This window comes from Brachyistius frenatus, unplaced genomic scaffold (assembly GCF_029030835.1).
Source record: "Brachyistius frenatus isolate BFR_SWC_R1_liver_20210118 unplaced genomic scaffold, ASM2903083v1 Contig_55, whole genome shotgun sequence".
Taxonomy (NCBI): Eukaryota; Metazoa; Chordata; class Actinopteri; family Embiotocidae; genus Brachyistius; species Brachyistius frenatus.
In genome coordinates, this window is record NW_027210654.1 from 554,450 (window position 1) to 578,839 (window position 24,390).

A 24,390-nucleotide genomic window follows, 5' to 3' on the forward strand; every position below is an offset into this window, starting at 1 on the left:
ACACACCTGACAAGCAGCCGCTCTCCACAATGCTTATCATTCACACACAATAAGAAACACCCGAATACAGCACACTTCCTCTTGTGTCATTAGAGCGCGCAGTGACAGCCGGACACAATGTGCTATAATGAGATCAACATATGACAACGACAGGCAAGAAACAGTCGGCTAACGTAGAAAACAAAAGGGGGAGGACACACGGATGAGTGCAATGTTAGGGAAAACATTGTACAATAGCAAATTGATCTGAGAGGATCCAGAGCAGTATGGATTTTGTTGCCTGCTGAGTGTGTTGCGTCCTAGTCTGTAGACAGTATGAGGTTTTTAGTGCGAATGTGAACGGTGGCCTTGTTTTTCCGTCTTTCAGCGCACCTCAACCTGAGCTTTTGAAAAGATGGCACTTCAGTGAGGAAAGGACAAAAGCCAGAGTGAGACAAACACAAAATGAAATGAAATGATGCAGAGGTTCACACAGGGACACATGTACCCGTATGCACAAACACAAAGAGCCAGGTTCCTCTTCTATCAACATTTTAGTCATTATTCAAACTAATGTTGACGGGACAAAAGGCCCAGAGTAGAATGAGGCTTGTGGAACCTTTTATAGGTGGAGACCTTAATTTTACTTCTAAAGGCTCTGGTCACATACACATAATTACATTCTCAGACAAAAACGATCGACAGATAGAGAAAAAGCAAAGAAGTTCTAAAAAGTGCTGACCACAATTTTCATTGTGTGGAAATTCTTGTTATTCACAGTTAGGATGGGTCACGATATTCGTATTTTCCAATCATGATTGAAATATAAAATATAAAATCATTGATGCAACTATCGTCTTGTATTTTTTTTCTCCTGTTCTTACCAGTGCCTGGTAGTAATGTGTTATTACCGTCAAAAGGTGGCGATAATGCACCTTAAAGCTGTTTGAAAACTGTCAAGAATACGTTGCGAACAGGCTCAGGTAAAACCTGTGTGGCGCTGTGAGATTAGATACAATATACAAACAACAGAAACACGCAAAGACGAGAACAACCATCAAAAAGTTCTTTGAGGAACTCCTTCAAAAAGAACATTTTAAAAACGAAAACGAGTTGCAGCTAGCATATTATACATCTAATCTACAATCAAAGTTTAGTTTTGTCACCAGAAAAAAATAAGTTTAAGGTCTGTACATTATAGCCATTTGTTCCTGGCAAATATCAAATAGTATATATTCTTGAAATGCCTATCCCTAATCAACATGACGCCAAATGTATTCTGAACAGGTATTCACTTTGTGAAGTTCAGAATTGTATCAACCCCGGTATGATTGTCAAACCCAAAGTGCTAAACGAGTGGAAAGTATTTGCAGTAAGTAAACTGGACTCATTTCAGTAGTGAAAGACAGAGACAGTGGTGGTGGAGGGGGGGAGGGGAGTGTCAGATGGAGGGAGTCTCGCCTTGGACAGTGTTCAGAAGAGACAGCATCATCTCCCCACCCTGCCACCCGGCCCCGTCCCAGGGAACAGACGACTAACTATTGGTTTTGGGTGTGTGCTTGAAGTCAGGGGTCAGAGTCTGCTGCTGCATTAATATCCAACAGAGACAGCTGGACTAAAGCCTGTCCGGCTCAACACGCTCACCTCCACCACGGATGTGCACAACACCGCCCGCTGAGCTCTGCATTTGTGCAGAAGTGTGTGTCTCCAGACATCTATGCATTTCTGATACTCCCCGTGTACGTTCACTCGTGTAACTTTATGACCGTCTGAAGACTACTGTCTGACATAAAGACATCTTTGTGGTAACAAGCAGCATCCAACCGCCACCCCAAAACACACACATGCACGCACGCACGCACGCACACACACACACACACAGAGGGATTAATTTGACGCCCCACCCTTTCTGAGCCAGTGCTTTCTCAGAATAATTTTCCTCCTCTGGTTTCTGTCGTCTTCTCAGCAAACACAAGTAAATTTGACGGTTATTCTCAAGATGTTTCACACCAAACTCTGGCAATCTAACAGCATCTCCTTTGCAGGGAGTGTTTGTTTTTCTTCAGATAAATAACGGAGGCACATCAAAGCCTGTGTGTGTGTGTGTGTGTGTTGTGTGTGTGTGTGTGTGTGTGTGTGTGTGTGTGTGTGTGTGTGTGTGTGTGTGTGTGTGTGTGCTCATAGCTGGATGATCAGCAAATTACACACTCGCTACACGGTCTGTTGAAAGCTATTGACAGCAGCCTGACTTCGGAGATGTGACAATAGAAGTTGAAATTGAAACTGTTGAGTGATGTTGCGCTGCTGCTTTGCACAATAACACTTATTTCAAAGTGTGCCGAGTGGAATTATTTTGGCATTTCAGAGTACGGAACTTATTTTAGGCTCAGAGGGTGATGACTGTGTGCAAACTAGACTGATACTCTGCTTGCTGGAGAAATGTAGGAAATACTTGAATCACGGTTCTGTAATACTAAAAATAAACAAATCTAACTCCGCGTCGCGGATTCTCTACAGGTCTGTTGTGCAGCTGCAGGGACTAATGGTCATATCCACCGAGTCTATATAAGAGCTCTGTTGTAATTGAGCCCAGCAGTGAACACTGGTAACTATTCGTCTGCTGAATAATGGATAAACTCAACAGCTTTTTTACTGTGAGCGATTTTTTTCGCATGCATGGCTCCTGTCTTCATGATGACAGCTGGGCCTCTCGCCTCCATGGGGGCCACCCGGGATGAGGCTGCCAGGGACATAGGATGAGGGAGCCCAAACACACTCAGGAAGTGTAACTAATGACCGTATTTCACAATAAGGTACCTATTTTAGATAAAACTTCAATGAAAGTGCTGTTGTAGATTTTTATATTTCAGATGTACTTTGAAGGTCCCACATTTGACACCTTTCTGGTGTTTTATTTGCAGTTTTGATATCCGTAAGAAGATATTTTTGTGATTTTAAGTTTCAAAAATCATTTCAATATAGTTTTACATCTCTTCTCTTAAGCTTCTCTCTGGAGTTCAACCAAGAACAAGCTGTTTTGTGTCTGTGGCTTCAAGGCGCATTGATTGCAATTACCTTCTCTTCTGATTGGTTGAGTCTTTTCTGAGTGCCGCACACTCAGACCAACCACAGGCTTTCTTTGGTATTGTAGCTTGCTAGCGCCACGAAAGGATGTGTTCTTTTCCAGATAAAAGGTTGTACTGTTGGCTGTACTCATCGTTGTGACATCACAAACTCACAGAAGTCCAAACAGTTCGTCCAAACAGAACAAGCTGAAAGCTGGCTGTGTGCATTTCCCCTTTGACAGAGTGTTTTGACACTTTCACAGTATTTATCTAGCACCAGGAGTTGCTTTATAATCAAAAAAGAAATGGAGATCATAATTTATACAACACAGGACCTTTAAAAGGTCTGTTTTTTCTTTATAAAAGCTTCATGGTTACAAAATCCTCCATTTCCTTTTGCATGCTGCCATTAGCCATGTTCCAACCTGCAGTGTGTTTTTACTTCATGATGGGATGGATAACACTGAAACTACATCCACATTGTGTGCCCAAGCATGTGTGTCAGCGCTGTAATCCATCACAGGAACACATGAAAGCTATGAAGTCCTCCTTCTCAGGTGTTGTTTTTTTTCCAAAGGCGAAATGAGTCACAGGTCAAGCAGTTTAAAAGTAACAAGCTGTGATCCTCTGTTGTGTCGTGTGTATAACTGTTGCAGCAGGAATCCACCTCACTCGTTCATTAGCATCCATTATGAGGTCATACCTACTTAATAACTGAGAAATAGGGTCACTGCCTTTGAGTCGGGGGTCTCATTGACCATTAAGAATAATTAAGAGGAATTCCAGCTGCATTTCATTGGCCCCATTGACCTGTGGGGGTTCCCACCTTTTAATAGCACACACAATGGACCTGAGATGGTCACAGCTCTTCACTCTCCCTTTTGTAATACACAGCTTAGCTTTTTTTTTCTTTTTTTTTTAAAGAAAAACAATAGCCCCACCATCACACGTGCACACGCACACACGCACGCACACACACACACACACACACACACACACACACACACACACACACACACACACACACGTGTGCTATAATTATTGTAATTTTTATCCTTACAATTTGGCCCTTTAAATGTTTTCTTGTTTTAATGTAGATCATGGCAAAACAGTAAGGGTGTTTTAGGGGGAATTAAAAGGTAAAATCTTAACGACAAAGTTGCATAAGTTGACTATTTTGCCATATAATTACAGATTTGCTGGTATAATTTGATGACTTTTCTTTTTATATATAAAAATATAAAATAATGCAATAATTTTAATACAATTCTTTGTTCTCATTATTTTAACTTTTTCATGTAAAATTTGAAGTTTATGTTTCCCCCCCCCCGCGCAAAATAGAAACATTATTCTTTAAATCACAAATGATTTCCTCAAGACTCAACTGCAGCATCACATCTGTGTATTACGAGTTCTCTTATTTGTAATCTACACGTTATAGTAGTTCAAGTAGAGTTATGGTATCTGTCTTTACGTTTATGGGGATGTTACAAACACATTGACGCTCCCTTTTATGTTTCACATGCTCTGTCATCTTATGTCCTCATATAATGGACACAGCCGGCAGCTCTTCGACTGGCTGAACATCTTTCACAGTAAATTGGCGGGGTACACTTGGCAAAATCCTGATGTTCGTAAGCTCCTGGAGAATCGCTGTTGACAGGGAAGAAGCGGTTATGGAAAAGAGTCCTAGAAGCCTGTGACTGAATGTTACATTTCCAGCCAACACTGTTCACCTCTCGTTCCTCTGAGTGCGTGCAAATTGATTGGTTTGGCTGGGAGTCACGTTCAGCAGCCGGTGGATTTTGTTTTGCTTCTGAGAAAGCACCTGCATTTTTCAGAGTGTCATGGGATTTAGAGAGTGGTTTTAAGGGAGTGTGATTAAACAAGCTGCTGCGTACGGTGTGATGGTTATATTGCGATCGTGAAGAGATGACATCAAGCTTTTAAGCAAACAGCTTTTTTGCTCTGACAAGTTCATCACAGGTTCTTCAACTTCTCTCCGTGCCACAGATCAAGAAGACATCGGAGGCCACGCTGACGACCATCCAGGACATGGTAACCATCGAAGACTACGACGTGTCCGAGTGCTTCCACCACAGCCGCTCCACAGAGTCGGTCAAGTCCACTGTGTCAGAGACGTATCTCAGCAAACCCAGCATTGCCAAGAGGAGGGCCAACCAGCAGGAGACGGAGCAGTTCTACTTCATGGTGAGCGCAGTGAGCAAAAAGACAGGGTTACGACTTCAGAGATGCATTTTATTTCTGCAAAAAACTGAAATAAATATCTTTGATGCCCTGCTTTGCTTTTTAATTCTGTGATTTTCTTCAAAAGCAGTGAAACTGCCCATTCTTGTCCCATTATAAACTGAAAAAAATCTCCAAAATGAAACTGAGAACATGAAGTCAAAGGTTTTATCTGGACTTGAATATGCTTAATTTAACTTTAAACTCTGTATCTCATTCACTAAGCCTCTTTAAAATCTTTGATCAGCTGGCAGAGGGGGTAACTCTGCCCAAAAATAATTTTATTTTGTAAAAGCTAACTGGTATCTTCTTCCAGTCTGAAGATGGACATGCTCTGATAAAGGCTTTAAAAAGGCTCTCGGCGTGTCCTTTGCCCTTGGCTGCCTTATCGTAGATTGCTGTCTTAAGAGTGGGCGCTCTAGCTGGCACTCAGGGCCGCCGTGTAATTACTCTCAATTCTCCACAGAAATTCCGGGAGTTTCTGGAGGGCAGTAATCTCATCTCCAAACTGCAGGCCAAACACGACTTGCTGAAGAGGACACTCGGCGAAGGTGCGGTTACGATCCCTTTACTCACCCTCCTCTTAAGAGTTCCCGCTGTTCTTGTTCTCGCTCCACATTCGGCTCTTGCACTTAATTCTCACCTCTGAATGTCAAAGTTCCTCCAGTCAAAATTTGGACACTTTAGGCCTAATCAGCATCCGAACAACCAGCATAAATAATTTACCATTGAACTCTTGTCTTTTTCTTTTCTGCAGTCATACTTGAGCAATTTTAAACCCGTCGTGTGGCAAACTTCCCATTGTTTGCCTGCTTCTTCCACAAGTCAAAAGCTTCTAGATGGTAATCTGGGTTTTCGCCAGGCAAGCCAGAGCTGAGGGGATTGTGAACGTGTATTATCCGTCTTAGTGATTGATTTGCTCCCAACTTAATGGACCGCCATGTATTTGAGCGCCGGCGGTCATTACAATGGGTTCTCCTTGTTCTACATTGGTGGGATCTCCTGGAGGCCTTGGCTAGTATCTGTCAGTTGGCGTACTAACCAGCGGTCCTGGTGGTCTCCGTCAGACCGTCCACTTAATGAGCAATGAAGCAGCAAGCGAACGAAGAAAAGAAAAGCCTTCTGCTTCTTCCACATGTGCCGTAATCGTATTGTTGTCAATGAGCTGAAGTGCAGCACGAGTCAGTCAGACACAGAGACAGGTCATATCCTGTTCATGGGAACAGATGGCCTCACATTTTAAACTTCTCCTGTTCATCAAAACCATTTGGAAGCTATTTTGTGCTTAATCTTACTTTACGCGTTTAAACCTGTAGCTCTCTGTATCCCTGTAATGATTAGTGTGTCTGTGTGTAATTTGTAAATGTACCACTGTGTGCTTGGTAGTTTTTGTTATTGTTGTCTCTGTGTGGGCTATGTAACGGTGTATATGGGTTTCGGTGGTGCTGTTCAAGAGACCAGCGGTTGTGGACAGATGGCAAATGCTTCACAGGCCGTGTGCACAATTCACTGCAGGGACCTGAGGCAGGTCCTGGCATGTCCACACAACTAACTTGACCCTCTCTTCTCTTTTCTCTCCTTACTGCAGGTCACAGAGCTGACTACATGACAACAAGGTAAAATACACACTCAAACACACACACAAACTAAACAAGTGTAGAGCTATTACGCCTCAAACGGTCATCCAGCAAAGAAGAGAACATTTATTTTACGTCGTCTCTTCATGCTGTTGCATATATTTTTTGATTTTATTTTTATAACAAAAGGAATCAAGGTCAAAATATATTTTTGCCCATATAGAATGTAGGACTATAGGACTACTTTACACTTCAGAGTAAACCTTTTTTGAGCAGAACCGGGTCGATTTACTCATTGGCCGCTTTTATTTGCTCTCAGTATTGGTATCGGCGTATATGTTGTGCAATGTGAAAGCTTTTTTTTTACAGAACATTATGCAGAGAAAGATGCTCGGCTTAATTTAGAGTTGTTGTTTTTTTATTTTGTTTATTTATAATCATTACATTCCCACTGAAATTCATTGTTTCAATGCAATGATATAAAAGGTTTATTGTTAAACTGTAAAACATCCTGCTTCCTTTACATGTATTTTTGTCAAAACATTTTGGTCAAGATATCAGGATTCTTTTACCTCTTAATACCGGTAACGGTAGAAAGTGGTACTTGGGAAATTCGGTTCGGTGCGTAGTGGCACGTGGTCTGATCATGTGGCAGAATATTAAAGGATTAAAATAACTTTTAGTTGTCACCCTATTAGTAGAAATTAACAAGAGCGTCAAGGAAAAGCCTTTTCCATTGGTAGATCTCCTTGCACGGGCCTGTAGGCTGATACCGTTTTATTCATATTTGAAAGACTAAATCCTACAGGTCCCAAGAAGCCAAATTGCATGAAGTCGCACACCAACACACACATTCACACAAACTACTAGAAGCTGTCTCCAGCGGGGCCGGTTATGAGGTGGATGCTGACACATACGGAGCTCCCAGCGGGGCTGACATTTCACCGGCATGTGATATCTTGTGGAGAGAAAAGATTATAAATAAAAAGTTAATTCATGGGTTTCAGAGGTGTCTGAAAATACCCTTATTCACCTGTCCATCATCTGGAGTTAAAGGGTTTTAAAGATTAGTCGGCCTCAACTTCAGCTCAGGTTTTTCAAGGACATAAAATAAGCACACAGAACAGATATTTACCTCTTTAAAATAAAAATTGCATTGTTTTTTTATTTATTTATTTATTTATTTTATTCTAATGCATTCTTTGTATTCTAGACATCCCAATGGGCCATTCAAAACCCACACTGGCACCCGGCGGGCCAGACCCCGCTCTGTTTTTAATGTTAGGTTATTTAATGGCAATTTGGAGTCATTTATTAAGGTACTGATTACCAGTCTGCCGCTTGACTTTCGCTCCTCCTCCTATCTATTTTCTGTCTTGCTCTGGCTTTCTGGCCATTTTGGTGGGTTCCCCCAAAGCATCTTAGCTGTTGATTTATTATTTACCGACAAAAAACAACAACATGTTTGTGCTAAGATGGATACTGGAAACCTTCTTCATGTGTCAGTGAGCTCTGGCGGTCTGCGTCTTGAGATGTTGGGGGTGGCATTGATAGATTCGGAGGGTCGCAGGAGGAGAGGAGCAGCAGCTGGAGAGATAGATGTTTGTGTCCGTCAGCTCCCCTGACTCACTGCTGCTGACCTGGCATCACTGAGCTGCTCTGGCAGAGATATCATCTCCTCCTCCTCCTCCAGAACGAGAGCAGAAGCCAGTGAAAGCAGCAGGATAAATGGCAGTCAGGGAGCGGATGCCAAACTGATAAGGTGTGCTGCCTCCTTCCTCCGGCCTCTTCGCTGCCTCTCACCGGTGGCTGTGTCCGGTCCTGCCTGGTCCTGTCCAGTTCACACTGTTTCCTTTGGGGTTTGATGCCAGATGAAGGTGCGCTCATAGTAAAAGCTTTGGTGGGCAGCTGCTGTGGTCCTAATCTGGATCTTGCCTTTTTTTTTTCTCTCTCTCTCTCTCTCTCTGTCTATCTCCATCTCTGACTGTTGCTACATTTCTCTGTAGCCGCGGACGACGGAACTCACACACTCGACATCAGGTAGACACTCTGAGGCATCTTGGGGGGCCCATGCTGCTTGCCTTCGCTAATTTTCTTTACCTGTCCTGCATTAGCAACATTTTCACTTCATGTTGTGTTTGTCTGCATCTTGTATTATTTCACATAACTATCATTCACTTCTGTGAACACACTTAGACAGACTGAATTGAAGGTTTTGTCCGTAAAAACAGATGTTGCAGCAGATTATATCTGTAGATTCAATAAATAATGCAAACTCCCAACGTGAAAAATGTCCGCATCAAAATGGTAAATGGATTTATCTGATGAAAAGCAGTCCGCCTGGTCTCACATATCCAAAAGAGATTGTATTACATAATCTAGTTGTACTCGGACCTCAACCCTCACGGCTCCACTCCAACGATAGCGAGTCGATCCTGGCATGGTTGTTGTGTGTTTGGACCCACTGTGTACCCCCGAGGGCTGTAAACAGATCCACTGTATCATTAAAAGCCTGTACCGAGTCCCTGTCCGGCACGGAGTCGCAGGCGCAGCTGGCACCGAGGCAGAACAAGAGTGCAGTCCACGTCTAAGTGCGTGAGAGGAATGTGTTTTTCCCTCCCTCTCATCTCACCACTTCTGCCCTGAACTCCGTACTGAGTGTGCGGCTCTTTAGATAAGCTCTCTCGTTAGTTTAAACACAGCACGCTCATGTTGGGTAGCATAAAAAAAGACAGAAAGTATATTTAACAACACTGGAGGCCAATTCAAATGTAGTGGACAACATGATTGTACTTGCGTGTAGTAGCTGGTCACTGATTTTTGTAACTTTGTGATAATTCAATTCAGTCTGTCTCAGTAAGGTCTCAACAAAGTAACACTCACTTTGTCTTTAAATCTACCAACGTCACTTACACTGGGTGTGCATGTTTATATGCTGTTAACATCATATCCAACAGTTTCTATTAGAGCCCAACCAATACATCAACATTTATGTATGAGCACCATACTGTAGATTGGCAGAAATGCAAAAAAGCAACTGGAGTGCAGTAATAGTTCATATTTCATGATTTATTCTGTTGTTATTCACAATTTATAAATTTAATAACAATTACTGCTGGAAATGTACTATAATTTACATTTATTGTTAAAAAGGATATTCAAAATATATATTTAGCACAGAATTAAAATGTTCTGTGTTTTGGTAAAAGTGAATAAATAAATCCAATAAATCTCATCAGATTTTGGTTATATATCTATTATTTATATTTATGTCATTGTCAGAATTTGGGTATTGGTCAGGCTCTAGGTCTTATGCATGTAACAAAAAGGGAAATTATACATGATTTGAAATGCTTTGTTTACTTTGCCTTTAAAGGACTCCGGACAAGCGATCCCTCGCGTGGTCGAAAGCTCTATTCGCTACATAAATCTGTATGGTGAGTCCAAACGTCGGTTACGCAATCATAAACTAATCACTGTATTTATAGTTTCTATGATGAATTTCTCTCAACCTGTTTTATTTTGCGTGTCTTTCTCTGTTTTTTTTTATGTAAAGTAACACTTCAGCAGTTTGCAGGCGTTTATTGTTTGGGCGTGTTCACGGTCTTTCATGTTGAGGTTTCGGTTTGTTCCACTTCAGTCACTTGTTATGGGAAAATGCAGATTCCTTCCTGTTTACAGAGGTGCAGCCCTTTCCACCCAACCTCCCTAAACACGGAGACAGACAGCTTCCCCCTACACAAGTGATGATTCTGAATATTAATTTCTCTAAACTACACATTTAAAGAATAAGAATAATATTTCGACAGTTGTGAGGTCTCACCATTCATCTGCTGCAGCCATCTGATGGGGGTCAGAGAGAAATCTAAAAGGAGACCAATTACGATTTGTCCTGACTTTTGACCTCTCCCCTTATTAAGTCCTAATCCCAGCTGGCAGACACTTTAGCAAAGCTTGATTGCTGTCTCCTTGACTCATTATTATCTTTAATTAGCAAAGTGAAGGGGCTTAACGAACAGGATGTGCTTTTTAGGTCCAACTAAATTTGCTGAGTGAGGTCGGGTTTTTTTTCTCCTTTTATATGACCAGAGTGGTATGTTGAGTGTGCTGTTTCTCCTTCCTCCTTACCATCTTTGTTTTTTAATCTTTGCCTGTACAGGCCTCCAACACCAGGGAATATTTCGTGTTTCTGGATCCCAGCTGGAAGTCAATGACATCAAGAACTCATTTGAGAGAGGTACTAGATTTATGTTACTGTAACTCCGCAAGCCACGCATCATCACCTGGATCAATAAATAACAGTTGTTTTGTCTGATTGTTATCAGATCCGGATGTTTGGTCTAATTAGGAACTAATTATCACTCATTATGTTGAACATATTTAGCCAGTGGCCTTTTTGAGTTCTTATCTCGGTCTATTTCACCTCACATATTGGATTTTTATTATTAAAGATGCCCCACTGACCTGCTCACTCGTCTGTGTTTTAGGAAACGACCCGCTGACAGATGATGAGAATAATCATGACATCAACTCGGTGGCTGGCGTTCTCAAACTCTACTTCCGGGGTCTGGAGAACCCTCTTTTCCCCAAAGAGAGGTTCAATGATCTGCTCTCCTGCATCAGTAAGAAGACATTTGCATAGTGCCACTGATTATTCTGAGTGCTTCTCTTTATTCTAGATTATGATTATGATCATGATTTATTTGCATTCAGAAAGTCATGTGTATCTAATTGAGATGAATTCAGATTCTCTGACTTTTCTCACACAAGCTGATCGGCAAATTAGCTCATAAAATATAGCACATATAAAATCACTTTTTCCAAATTGTCTTTTTAGAGCAAAATTGAAACTGTCATCCATCAAAATTAAGTATTTAATTTTTCCTCTCCAGGATGCCATCTTTTATTCTTTATCCTAATAATTGATTTAATTGATGCATGTCACATTTTGATGGACTAACTCTGCATCTCACTACGTGTACATTCTGCAACATCAACCTGAAGTATAAATAACACTTCAATTAGCTCCCACAGCCTGTCTGCTCACTGTAGACCTGTAATTATTCTGCTATGGTCAGGAAAACATGGAGGCTGCACAGATTCTGTACTGTAGCTGTTCCTGATGAACTTTTCAAACTTTCTGGGTTTTGTTTGTTTGTGGTCGAAGCAGAGTGTCGAGTCTGATTTGAATAGTTTGCCAATTTTTTCTGGAACTCGTCTGAAGCCTTTTGTCACGAGTTAAACATCACATTCCCTGTCAAATTCTGTCCTCGCGGGAAACAGTGTAATTAACTGTCTTTGGTGTTTCGTCAGCAGTATGGCTCGTGTTTTCGACCCTGTACTGTGGATGCTGCTCTGTGGTATTCGGTCGAGCACTGAGAGGGATATTATTCGTCGTGAGTGGCACAAAGCTCGGCCGCGCTTACAGAACTGTGGTGGAATGTCCACTGAATCTGCACTGGAGTCCTCACAAGAATAGTCACATTGTCACTGTGACTGTGAGTCAGTGCACAGATCAGACAGCTCTTTGTGTGCCTTTTCCTGATCTTTTAAGTCATTACATGGGAGCCTTTTCAGCTCTGTTAAAGAACAATTGAAAACGTGCAATCTCACGTGGACACAGCGTGTGCCTTGTTGCAACTGTGTGTGTGTGTGTGTGTGCGTGCGTGCGTGTGTGTCGTGATGTGTGTTTTCATGTTCACGCATGCTTGTGTGTACTCACCAGTGTGCAAAGTGTGTCTGTGTGTGTTTCCTGGGTGTACCTTTACACATTTGTGCGAGATGAGTGATGGGGATTGCCTGTTTACATTCCCCAGCTCAACATACCAGTGATTGCAGTGTGGGCCCAGTACCCAGCAGGCTCCATATTAAAATCCCTTGTTCCATAAAGAGCTCAGAGCAGCTATGAGATCACTTTCCAGTTTAACAGCTCTCAGTTGGCTGTTTTTTTTAATTATTATTTCACCCCAGCAGCGCACTGAGGCTTGCGATATCTTTATTTTGGGAATTTGCATGACCCCCGCCTCATGCAAATTCCCAAATTTGCTTTGTGCGGATGTGCTTACACGTGTTTGTAGGTGATATATATGCTGCGTCAGAGTAGATCTTTAAATAGTAGCTCCTGAAGTGCTCGAGAGCCTCCCAGAATTCTGGTTAGGTATTCATGAAAAATGAAATGCATCACAAGTATCCCAGCGGCTGAAATCCCAGATGGCACAGAGTGGCTGGAGGGTGATGCGGCTATTTTTAGCAGCCAGCACAGCCCCATCTTAGCCAAGTAAGAAGTGGTGCCACAGTGGAACAAATAATACGATAATGAAAGACATAAAGGGCATGTTGATAAAACACAATGTAAGAAATATTTTAAGTAGTTTTTTCTCTATATAAGGTTGCAATAAATATTGTTTGGTGAAGTTGCTCTTTTGTTGGTAATATCCTCAGTTCACCAAAGCCAAAAACAAAAAAGTGAAAGACCGTGCAAGTGACGGTTTTAGAGATCTTGTTTACATTTTAAAGCAGGAAAAACAACTTGGTGTCCTTCAGGTATAATAAAGGGTGTCAACTTCCTTATTGTCTTCCTCTTCCTCTGTCGTATGACCAGAGGAAGTTAAGTTGAGGTGACGGTCACCACCACAGAGTCCGTACATTCCTGTGCACACAAACATACACAAACACACTTTACGTCACATCTTTGCTGGTCCTCCAGAGCTGTTCTGATAAGTTACTGGCTCAGTGCATCTATTTATATCTCGAGACTTGGTGTAGTGATAATCAACATATAAACAACATTAAATAGATTTGTTTTAAACATTCAGCTTTAGAAGAAATGTACAGAAATGAACCCCAGATGTTTGCTCCCAGAGTGGAAATGAAGCATTTGTTATTTATTTAAAAATATTTTCCTCTTTAACATCACAATCCTTGTTTTTGCTGTTATAGGAATAGAAAACCTCTATGAGAGAGCGCTGTACATCCGTAAGATCCTCCTGACCATCCCCAGATCAGTTCTCATTGTGATGCGCTACCTCTTCGCCTTCCTCAACCAGTAAGTTTATGGACACTAACCGGGGAATCCGTCCTTTATGTCTGTAGAGGATGGATTTAATGAGACGCAACCCCAAGTTAGGAGCCTCTACTAGTGCCAGTCATGATTTGTTGCTCATGTTTTCCTCCCTCTCCAGTCTGTCCCAGTACAGCGACGAGAACATGATGGACCCGTACAACCTGGCCATATGTTTCGGCCCTACGCTCATGCCCACGCCGGACAGCCAGGACCAGGTCTCCTGCCAGGCTCACGTCAACGAGATCATCAAGACCATCATCATCCACCACGAGACCATCTTTCCTGACTCCAAAGATCTGGATGGGCCCATCTATGAGAAGTGCATGGCGGGCGGAGACTACTGGTGAGAAATGCTCAGTCACACACCAGATTGTAGGCCACCCTGTCGCTGATGTCTCTGGGTAAAGATGTAAGCTACATAGTTTTAAAAAGTGAAGTTGGAAAACTCTCTCATGGAGTCACCTCATGCAGCTGCACAGTTTTCCTAAATGTAGGTTTAAAAGTCTGACAGATGGCCGTGGTTTTCTCCTTTCTTTTTTTTTTTTACTGTGAATGGAACAAAGGCACGCAGCCAAACCTCTTTCATTTGGGTCTCACTAAACATTCAGGTATGCATTTGCTCTCAATACTGTCTCAGTTGTATATCCGTGGATTTGATATGAATAATTATACGCACTAATTAGGCAGCTGCGGTTAAGGAACATGACAAGGCAGCGTGTGTTTCGGCACTGACTCCATGGTGGACTCCTGTCTGAGTGAGACAGGCTGAAACAATCACTTTAATTACCACGATCACAGCAGGAGGGAGAAGAAGGTTACCTGGCAGGGAAAGGGGTAATTAGTTGAAATGCAACACACACTGGAGTCAAATAGGTCAAACTCGAAAGCTCCTTCCCAGCTCCACATCTGTAAGCAGGGCTTATCGCTTGTTTCTTCCTATCATTATCTGTCGCTGTTTCTACTAGTTTATGCCCCCAATTCACCACGGGCTGACGAGGATTTATCCCTGGCTCGAGCTAATCACCCGTCTCAGCACGGCCGTGTCCCTCCGGCAAGCCGTATGAAGCCCTGGGGAGATTTGTTGTTTTGGCTGCCTCCCCTTTCTTGCAGAAGAGGAGGTGGCTCCCGACATGTTAGTATGGGAGGAGAATCTCAGTTCCTGGCAGGAGTAATCTGAGGAGTTGTGTGTGTGTGCGGCTTTACAGCCAGCTCTCACGATACAATGCCAGAGGAAAACCTTTTACAGAAAGAGGCCCAACCACAGATAGAAGCTCTCACAGAATACTGATAATGACCACTGTTTGAACTTCCTCTAAGTCTTAATTCTAAAGACCTTGATCCTTGTCATCTTCACTAGAATGAGATTTGACTATTGAGATTTTAAGAAAAATCTTCATAAGCTTGGATATAAAAATGGACATCATCTCTGGGTCTGGAAAGTGAAGCCAGTGCGGAAGTGCCTAAAGTGCAATACCACTGAGGGCCTCTAGGGGCTGGCCTAAAATAAACTGGTGCCAATAGACCCACATCAAAGAGCGTCAACTTCTCATGAAATGCAAAGTCAATAATTGTTTTCCACTTGTCATTATAGTGTCATTTGCTAAAGTCACTTATTCTGAGTGAGTGTCCTGGTGGTCCTTCTGAGAATAATTTAATCATTAATCAGATATTAGGCATGTGAGATGTGTTTGGGGGCTTATCTGGTTTGATTGACAGGCCTGGGCTACAGCCAGGTTTTTGGTATAGTGTCCTTTGTAACTAACTTTGTATCAGATCCAACCGAGCTCGTCCAATTATGATCACATGGCTCCAAAAAAAAAAACAAGATGGTGACGTCCAAAATGCCCAACTAGGCTTTTATAGCTCACAAACCAGTGGGTGGGTTGCTACTCGGGCATACACCGAATTGGGAAAAGCGGTATCTTCCAACTACAATCTTTTCCTTAGGAGGTGAATGAAGCAGAAGTGGTGATTGACAATACACAATGAAGAAAAAAAAAAAAGTTTTTTGTGTTTTGCAACTGTGCTTTCACCCAAGACCCACTTTTATGGCTATGACCCTGACAGTTTGCATGTTGTCCCCCACAGTGAGAGCCCCTACAGTGAGCATGGTGCCCTGGAGGAGGTAGACAACGAGGGAGGGACAGAGACGCACACCAGCGAGGATGGTAAGTCACTATAAAGTCATGTATTTGTGCACAGTATATAATTACACAAATTACGTGTGTAAATTTGTCCTTTTAGACCTTTATTTCATTGCAGGTTCCTATTAATCTGTGGTTAACATTCATTTAGCACATTAATAAAAAAGTTAATAATCGCCCGACAACGCACACATTCACAAAACCTTATACTGCACTGTCCACATACGGTGTCCAAATTCCAGCTTCTACCCTGTCCGGGGTATTTGGAGGGTTAAACCCAGCTCTCTGCAGCTCTGGTGGCTAATCTTGCCTTTCAGCCCGTTAAATGAATTAACCTTGAAGGACCAGGGAACTGAGCTCAGAGTGATAGACAGCCATTCATATTCTAATGCTTCTGTTTCTCCCTTGGGGCCTCAGGACATCACCACATCCCAATTTTACAAATTCCACGGTGGTCTGCACCCACTGCACCCCGTGGGAGAGAAATTGTCTTTCTTAAAGGTTCCAGCCTCGGATAAAAATGTCCCAATTCCCCTGATATTTTTTTTTAATACCATGTGAAAAATCAATGTTAGAGTAATTTGTGAAAGAAAAGCAAACGTGTGGAGTGTGTGTCAAAAGTGTCAGGTTTTAAAAGTGTTTAAAAAAAAATGATACAGTCTAGGTTTTAAAAGTGTTTAATTGCATTTCCATATGTCCAAGAGAAATATGAAGAAATAACTCACGGAGACACTGGAGGGAAATATAGACGTCTCTCAGACATGGTGGGATATGTTCAAATTGTGTGATCATACATGTGGTCCTTTGGTTGTGCGAAATGGATACCAGTCGGTCGGGTCCAAATCAAATAGTGAATGAGTTAATGGAGACCAGGAGATCAGACGGGGTCAAACGTTGCTGTTTGGCTTCCAGTGAAAAGCAGAAAAAGACAATAACTCTCACAGCTCATGAAAAACTGAATAATATCCCTGACAGAAGGCTGACGAGACGCAGACAGAGTGGGCGAAAACTACTCGACCTATAGTTGAAGCAAGTCTTCATTTTTTACCTTAGTAACAGACTTTCTTAAACCTGTTTCCATGGTGACAGCTATTGCCCCAATCCTGTCTCCTTTTCACACCCAGTGACGAGTTTTAGGGGCTCTCCGTCATCGTTCATCATCAGTCTCCATAGACAGAGTTTGGAAAATATGGCTGATCATGACATCAGCTGTTAAATCATCCTGCTTCCTAATTACAGCCACCATATCAACATCCTGTAGGAGATATCTGATTATAGACAGGGAAACTACTGTAAAACACAGATGACAGCTTACTCTTTGAGTAATTAATGGAAGATTATGTTTTCCAGAAATCTCAAGCTGCTGCCATGGTTTTGTTCCAAAAGCTTCCCCGAGCAGACAGAGGAAGTCCTCACTGACCGAGTCCCTCCCTGCAGAGACTTGAACTGTGGTCAAGTTATTGTCATCAGTTATTTTTAAATCCCCATGACCTCATTTGGATTTCAGACACAAAAGCAAACCTCTTTTCCTGTTTGGTAACCAGCTCTGCAGATTCTTCTCTCCTCTTTTATTGAGGCTCAAAATGTTTTCAGTCCTTTTTCCTGTGAAAGGAAGTAAAGAGAGAGAGAGAGGAGTAAAAGTCATCTCGCGTCTAACTAGTAGTCCAGAAACCTCTTTGTCTCGCTGGCACAGATGCCTGTGGAGTTTGTTAACGTTCATTATCTTTGATAGATGATCTGGACGGATCAGATTCACACAGCCACACACACAAAGGAAACGGATGTGATTCTTTAATTGGGTGTTACTGATTATCGAAATATAAATGGCATAATGTTAGATCTTATCTGTGTTACCGTTGTTTGGGAGCTGTAGAGTGAAGTGCCCAATTATCTGAAAGATAATATTTATGGCAATCATTGAACAGCTCAGAATTTAATTTAACAAAACTTTCTGAAGGTGTGTGGCTGAAAGAGTTTCTCTAGCAAAGTTGAAAGTGACACAACTTCTTGTTCAACTTATTTTTTTGTACTCTTTTTCTATTTCCATGCAAAACATTGTACTCGTTTCTGGCTTCCTGGATTAGTAAATTCCTTTGCAGTTGTGGAAACAGTTTTAAGAAAATATTGTTTTACAAAAGCAGAATATATATTTATCTAGATGGCTAGAGGTTTGGAGGATTCTGGAAAGACTTTTAAAACAGCCGTAGGTGTAAGTTATCTGACTTTTGGTAAAACCAAAGGCTTGGTTTATATTTACAGAAGATTTATGCATTCAGAGAGTTTGGAGTTGGAAAAGATTTCCATTTGGGAACATCATTCATATAAACCAACACGGGGACAAAACAGCTCAGTTTTATTTCTAAAAAATGTGATGTACTGTAGTTTTTAACAGTTACGCAACCACCAAGCTAGGAAGGCTATGCTAACCAAGTCTGGCTATTTCACCTTATTTTTTTCTCTTTCACCACAAAGCGCTGCCATTTCAAGTTACACTGAACCTCCTTCTTGAAGCTTTTCAAACACCTCCCACTTTCCTTTTCGGATATTCCCAGTTCCACACGCGAGGTTGGAATTTTCCTACGTCCCAGTTGCTCATGAACGCACCATTATCTCTGACTCAAATGTAAGGATAATGCAAACAGGGGTAGGATTTATAGAACATCTAACATTACACAAACTACTGTTAATCCTGAAGGAATATGCAATTATGCTGCTCTTTATTTTCAGCCATGGCTCCAGCGATGACAGCATCGGGCTGTCTGCCACTTTGACCCAGACTAAGACATCTTAATGACTCGTCATGAGATTCTGCTCAAGCATTCATGGTCCACAGAGGATGAATCTTACTTTGGTGATGGCTGTTGTTAGAGTGGATCAGCGGTTGGGACATTCTGCCAGTGATTGGTTATTTTAGTGTGAGGGTTGAAGTTTGGGTTAGGAATAGGAATGAGGTTAGGGACCAATTGATTGACAGTAAAACAACCAATCCACAGCAGCGCAGCCGTTGGAGCCAGCGTCCCTCCAGCTGATCTATCGCCAACCTTTAGTGACCCCCTGATTTTCTTCTCTAGGGCCGTCAGCAGGTCAAAGCTTTCACTTATCCTGTAAAATTATTCCTTCCACTAACACCCAACTGATTGAAGGAATAATAATATTGACACGAGAGGCACAAACTGGGGCTATGTGACGTTAGACGTTGTCCCAGACTCGGCGACGTTCTGCTCAGGACTGACAGACACCACAGTGTGATGAACCCCGGCTGTCATGCTGGGAGATTAACTGCCTGTTTTTAGTGGGGCACATCTGGCACACCATCAATGCATTGATGTTCTATCTGCTGGTAAATTCAACACAAGGTCAGAGGTGCAATAACTGGCACATTGATTACATATCACTTTGCAGGACTACATCAGGATGTCCTGGTTGTCAAGTGCCCCAGCAGACATACTGTAAATATTGGATTGCACGTGTTGAGGGGAAATGTATTTTACCGTGCAGAAAGGGTCATCATTTAACCAGTGTTCATCTTTTCAAGTCCTTCGTACTTGTCTCCTGTCGTGTTTGCAGCAGCGAGCACTTGAGATTAACATTTGAGTTGAAAAAAAAAAAAAAAAGGTGGATCGAACAGAAGAAGGATTTTATACCTCCTTTTTGTTGCATTGATCCCAAGCACATCTCACACTAGGCTTCTGCTGCCCTATTTATATGTATGAGAACATCGATGTAGAGCAACATTCACACCGACCGCGCTCCACTGGCTTGTGTAAGACATCTGACAGTTCGTATCTCTTACACCACAGGCCTCCAACTCCCTCAGTTCAACATTTCTTTAACTCCAGTCTCGGTGCGTGTGTGTGTGTGTGTGCGTGTGCGTGCGTGTGCGTGTGTGTCCAGTCTCGGGTGGTTGGGTCTGAACCAATTCCCACTTATAATTGTACGACATGACAGAGGGAATCCTTTGCCACACTGAGATTCGAGTTTATAGTTTTATGCTTCCTGCCGCTGCCACGTCACTGCAGTGGTGGTGGTGGTGGTGGTGGTGTGTGTGTGTGTGTGGTTTGTGCGCCTTAGATAAACATTTTCAGATCGGAGGAGGAAGGATACATCGATGGATGTGTTGAAGTGAGTGAAATGTGAAATAGGTGGAGGCGGAAAAAAAACAAGAGAGGAAGAGAAATCCCCTGCACCGATCAGGGTCACATTTCATTGCAGCCACGTCACATCCACCCTGTCGATCCTGACAAGCCCAGCGATGCAAGAAAAGTGGTGGGAAAAAAAAAATGCAGAAATAAAAAAAGACGAGGTTGAAAAGGACACTGGTAGAAATGCAGGAACCTTGTCAGAACCATGTTTCCTTTCTCACGTGGACGCTCCTCTTGAAACGACTCTCAAGCTCCTGTGAAAGACATATCATGATGGCTTCTCTCACAGCCGAGACAAGTTTCATCCAGTTACTCCGCTCCCTTCCTGCCAGTATATATCCAGAGAGTGTGTGTGTGTGAGGGTGAGGCGACGTCTGTCCAGGGACCCCCTGTCTGACTTGAAGTGAGTTGGGAGGGGCGGGGGGGGGCGGCAGAGGTAGGAGTGAGGGAGGAATAAAGAAGCTATTTTTAGACCTGTGTTGCTGTAGTGCATGCATATTGGCTTGGAGACGTGTACCTTTTGAATAATCGACCGGAGCTGTTGGTTGAAGCCACAGATGTTTTCTTCAGATCGGAGCTCAGTATGAGACTTGAATTTCAGCTTCTTTTTTTTTAAATCTTTTTTTTAAATACCCATTGAAATTCAAATGAATTGAAATAAAATATATTAATGATCATTTTTCAGTGTACCACTGGTTCATATGGTGTTTACAAACTTATCCCGGTCTTCCCTTGTCAGTGATCCACGGCTCGTCTTGTACAGTTATTGAGTAGTTATCAACCCAGCCTCATGATCCATACAGTGAGTGACATGCCCCTGAGTCATATAGAACTCTTCTCAAAAGCCACTAAAAATATCCTGCTAAAACTCCTCAGGGCCTGTTGTGGCCCTGGCGTGGGGTTGTAGAGCCGGGTTACTATTGACTACAACTAAAATAACCAACTGACTTAGCACACATGAAGTCCACGTCTACAAACTGTGCATTCACATGTACAAACGTGCCACCATTGGACTCCCCTGCATCGCAGCCAACGTGTATTTGCATGTGCATGTGTTTCTGAATTAAGATGTTTATTTCCTGAGACTGTGACATTTATATCAATCATTAAAAATGACAATAACCGGTCTATAGTCGATGTCTTTTCCCGTATCTAACATACCTGACCCATCTCATCTTCTTTCTATTCACAGAAGGGGAGCCGATTGAAGCCATTGCCAAGTTTGACTACATCGGGCGCTCATCTCGAGAGTTGTCCTTCAAGAAGGGCGCCTCCCTGCTGCTGTATCAGCGGGCATCTGAGGACTGGTGGGAGGGACGGCACAATGGCATCGACGGCCTGGTGCCGCACCAGTACATCGTAGTCCAAGATATGTGAGTGTTCTATCGATACATATACAACATCAATCCGATTGCTTATTTAAGGCTGGATGACAATACTGAATTCATACGGAGAAAAAACTTACATAAGTGCATTATAAACACTGCTGTCTTATATTTGATGTGTTTTTTTCTCCTTATAAATCCAATAGAGCTGCATCATGCACAGAGCTAGCAAGCATAGTAAATACCAACTGGTCAGATCACCTCAAATGAGCTAACCTCTTACTCTGGGCAGTTATTATTTTTTTGGTTATTATTTTTGCCTGGTACAGCGAGAGAGAGAGAGACATGAAATGAGGGGAAAGATAGGCGGGGAATATCATACAGGAAAGGTGTGCCCAGTCTGGGTCCTGCACCGAGGACCTGCTCAGAGAAACACGCACCAAGTTAACTTGACTTAACACGAAGGGAATAAGTCCAAAGGGAATAAAATCTTCCTACCAGCACCTGTAAAGCTAATTAAGCTGGTTTGTTTTGTCGATACAAAAACTTAAGTGCAAAACGATAGTATTCTGTTTTATTGGATGTTGTAGCCTGACTTCATGCTGGCCGGTAGCATTTGCCAGGCAACCAGCAAAAACTCTCAGCATATTTTCAAAATTTCAGACTCTTCATTTAAGTTTTGGCGAATACATTGTTGAAAAAGATATGAAAGAAATATGACTGTAAAGAGCTGTGCATGCATTTCTAAATCTACCATCTTGTTTTTTTAATCACGTTATAAAAAATTTTTAAAAAAACTTTTTTTTTTTTACTCCCCCAGTTGATTATTTTTCCTCAGCCCACTAAGCCACCAGCTCCACTCAGAGTCTGAGAGCTGATATCCCTGTGGCTTAAACAACACGCATGTCCTTGTTGACTTTGCTCCGTGAGAGGCCGCGGGCCATCAGTTGACTGCGGGGTCATGCATGGGGGACCTTCAGCCTCATTTGTCTTGCCCGCCGCTGTCGTCCCCGCTCAGCTGTGGAGCGTTCTTCATCTCCGGGGTCCTTAACCAGCCCTTCCGTCACTGTCTCGTGCTCTCGCCCCTAACAAGCATACACACTCTGCCATAGTAACTGTTGGTGCCTAATGGACTGGATTCACTGTCTCGTTAGGACTGGAAGAGAATCACTCCAATCACTTAATAGCTGGCTGGCAAAATGGCCATTTAGAATGCCTTCTCGCTCTCCTCCCCTCTCCCCCTGCTGCTGTCCCGTCAACGGGCCCCCATCAATAATTCACCAGGAGGGGCCCTGCTGATGGTGTGTCTTCTTCGTTAATGAAAGAGCAGGGGAAGTTACAGCTGTACGACTTTTTCCCAAGTGTAGTAACGTCCGGCTCTCTGCTTAAACAGAGCAGGCCGAGGAGTGTAAGAGCACGCAGGGTTGCGATCTTCACTTGTCCCATAAAAGAGCCCCGGAATAAAACATGCAGGGGGGGGGGATGTCTGACAGACCACTTCAGCACAAGATGTCTCCTCTTAACATCCAAACTTCCTTGTGTCTGTTTAGTTTACCGCTGCCTCCGCTCTGGAGGAGTGCTTGTCCTTGCTCTTTCTCTGCCTGTGTGCATTCATGTGGATCTGCTAAATAAGTGACTGTGTTTTCTACCACACAACATCAGAGGCAGCTCAGTAGGTCTGATTATTGCCACCTGACAACCACCGACTGCACCCGGCATCCAGTCACATAGCTCAATGAAAGCCATACAGCTGGCTTATGTGTGTGCGTGTGTGCGTGTGCGTGTGTGTGCGTGTGCATGTGTGTGTGTGTGCGTGTGTGTGTGTGTGTGTGTGTGTGTGCGCGTGTGTGTGTGTCACACACCGCCACAGTGCATCACCAGAATACTAAGAGGCTCAGAACATGACTCATCTGACTCTCTGGACCTTGGGGAAGAGATGGATACATGCTGACTCGCAGGATATCAAATACTGTTATCGAAGAACAGTGCAAATATGAAAGATTGACTGATTTGCTGATTTCTCCCTTTTTTTTTCTCTCTCTCTCTCCGCCCCCCACCCGCCCCTCCGCCCCCGTCTGTCTGTCACTTCCGCTTGCTCTTTCCGTGTCTCAATGTCACGCTGTCTCCGTGTCCCAGCGATGACAACTTCTCCGACACTCTGAGTCAGAAGGCTGACAGCGAGGCCAGCAGCGGCCACGCAGGAGACGATAAATGCTCGGGAAAAGACATCGGCTCGCCCACTGACACCAGGATCGCCGAGGCCTACATCTCCAGGTAGGTTTCTACAGGGCCAGAGAGCAGTGGAAAATTTGACTGCAATACTGAAGCCTTGTTAAAACAAATTCCCTGAAGTCGTCAACTTTTACTGGTGATTCACAGAAACTTGCATTTAATGAGCTGAAAGTCCAAAAGTAAATGTCAGTGAATGACAAGAAACAGCTGAATTGTAACGGTTTCTTACTATAAACTACTCCCTAGCCAGACCAGTGGCCATAGGCCAATCAGAGATATATCGATATCTGTGTATGTATTGGTTTTTCTTTTACATAGGATACATACTTAGAACATAAGTCATAAAAAGATGCTTTTCAATTCAATTTCATATAGCACCAAATCCCAGCAAGGGTCATCTCAGGGCGCATAACATAATAAGGCCCTCACGACAGAAGTTTGCAATATTATAGAGAGCAACTGACAGCTGGAAGGAAAAACGTCCTAAATTCAAAATTGTCATACGTGTGTTTTTGGGTTATTTGTTGAATTCCTAGTGAAGTTTACTGTGTTGGCGCGCTGATGTCAATGTGAGCAATAAACCGTTAAATAGATAGACTGTATATAAAAGTGGGCA

General features: G+C 42.8%; 1 protein-coding gene across 3 annotated transcripts in view; it reads left to right on the forward strand.

The window, feature by feature from the left end:
* The window catches only part of srgap1a (SLIT-ROBO Rho GTPase activating protein 1a), an 86,760-nt gene that overhangs the window by 54,270 nt on the left and 8,100 nt on the right, over positions 1 to 24,390 (forward strand). For all 3 annotated transcript variants that reach the window (XM_069705277.1, XM_069705278.1, XM_069705279.1), the window contains exons 9-20: positions 5,058 to 5,255; positions 5,758 to 5,842; positions 6,880 to 6,907; positions 8,875 to 8,908; positions 10,245 to 10,305; positions 11,028 to 11,105; positions 11,356 to 11,490; positions 13,808 to 13,913; positions 14,050 to 14,274; positions 16,020 to 16,099; positions 21,410 to 21,590; positions 23,679 to 23,816. In XM_069705277.1, coding sequence (XP_069561378.1) covers positions 5,058 to 5,255; positions 5,758 to 5,842; positions 6,880 to 6,907; positions 8,875 to 8,908; positions 10,245 to 10,305; positions 11,028 to 11,105; positions 11,356 to 11,490; positions 13,808 to 13,913; positions 14,050 to 14,274; positions 16,020 to 16,099; positions 21,410 to 21,590; positions 23,679 to 23,816 — 1,349 coding nt within the window. The remainder of the gene's footprint in view (positions 1 to 5,057; positions 5,256 to 5,757; positions 5,843 to 6,879; positions 6,908 to 8,874; positions 8,909 to 10,244; positions 10,306 to 11,027; positions 11,106 to 11,355; positions 11,491 to 13,807; positions 13,914 to 14,049; positions 14,275 to 16,019; positions 16,100 to 21,409; positions 21,591 to 23,678; positions 23,817 to 24,390) is intronic.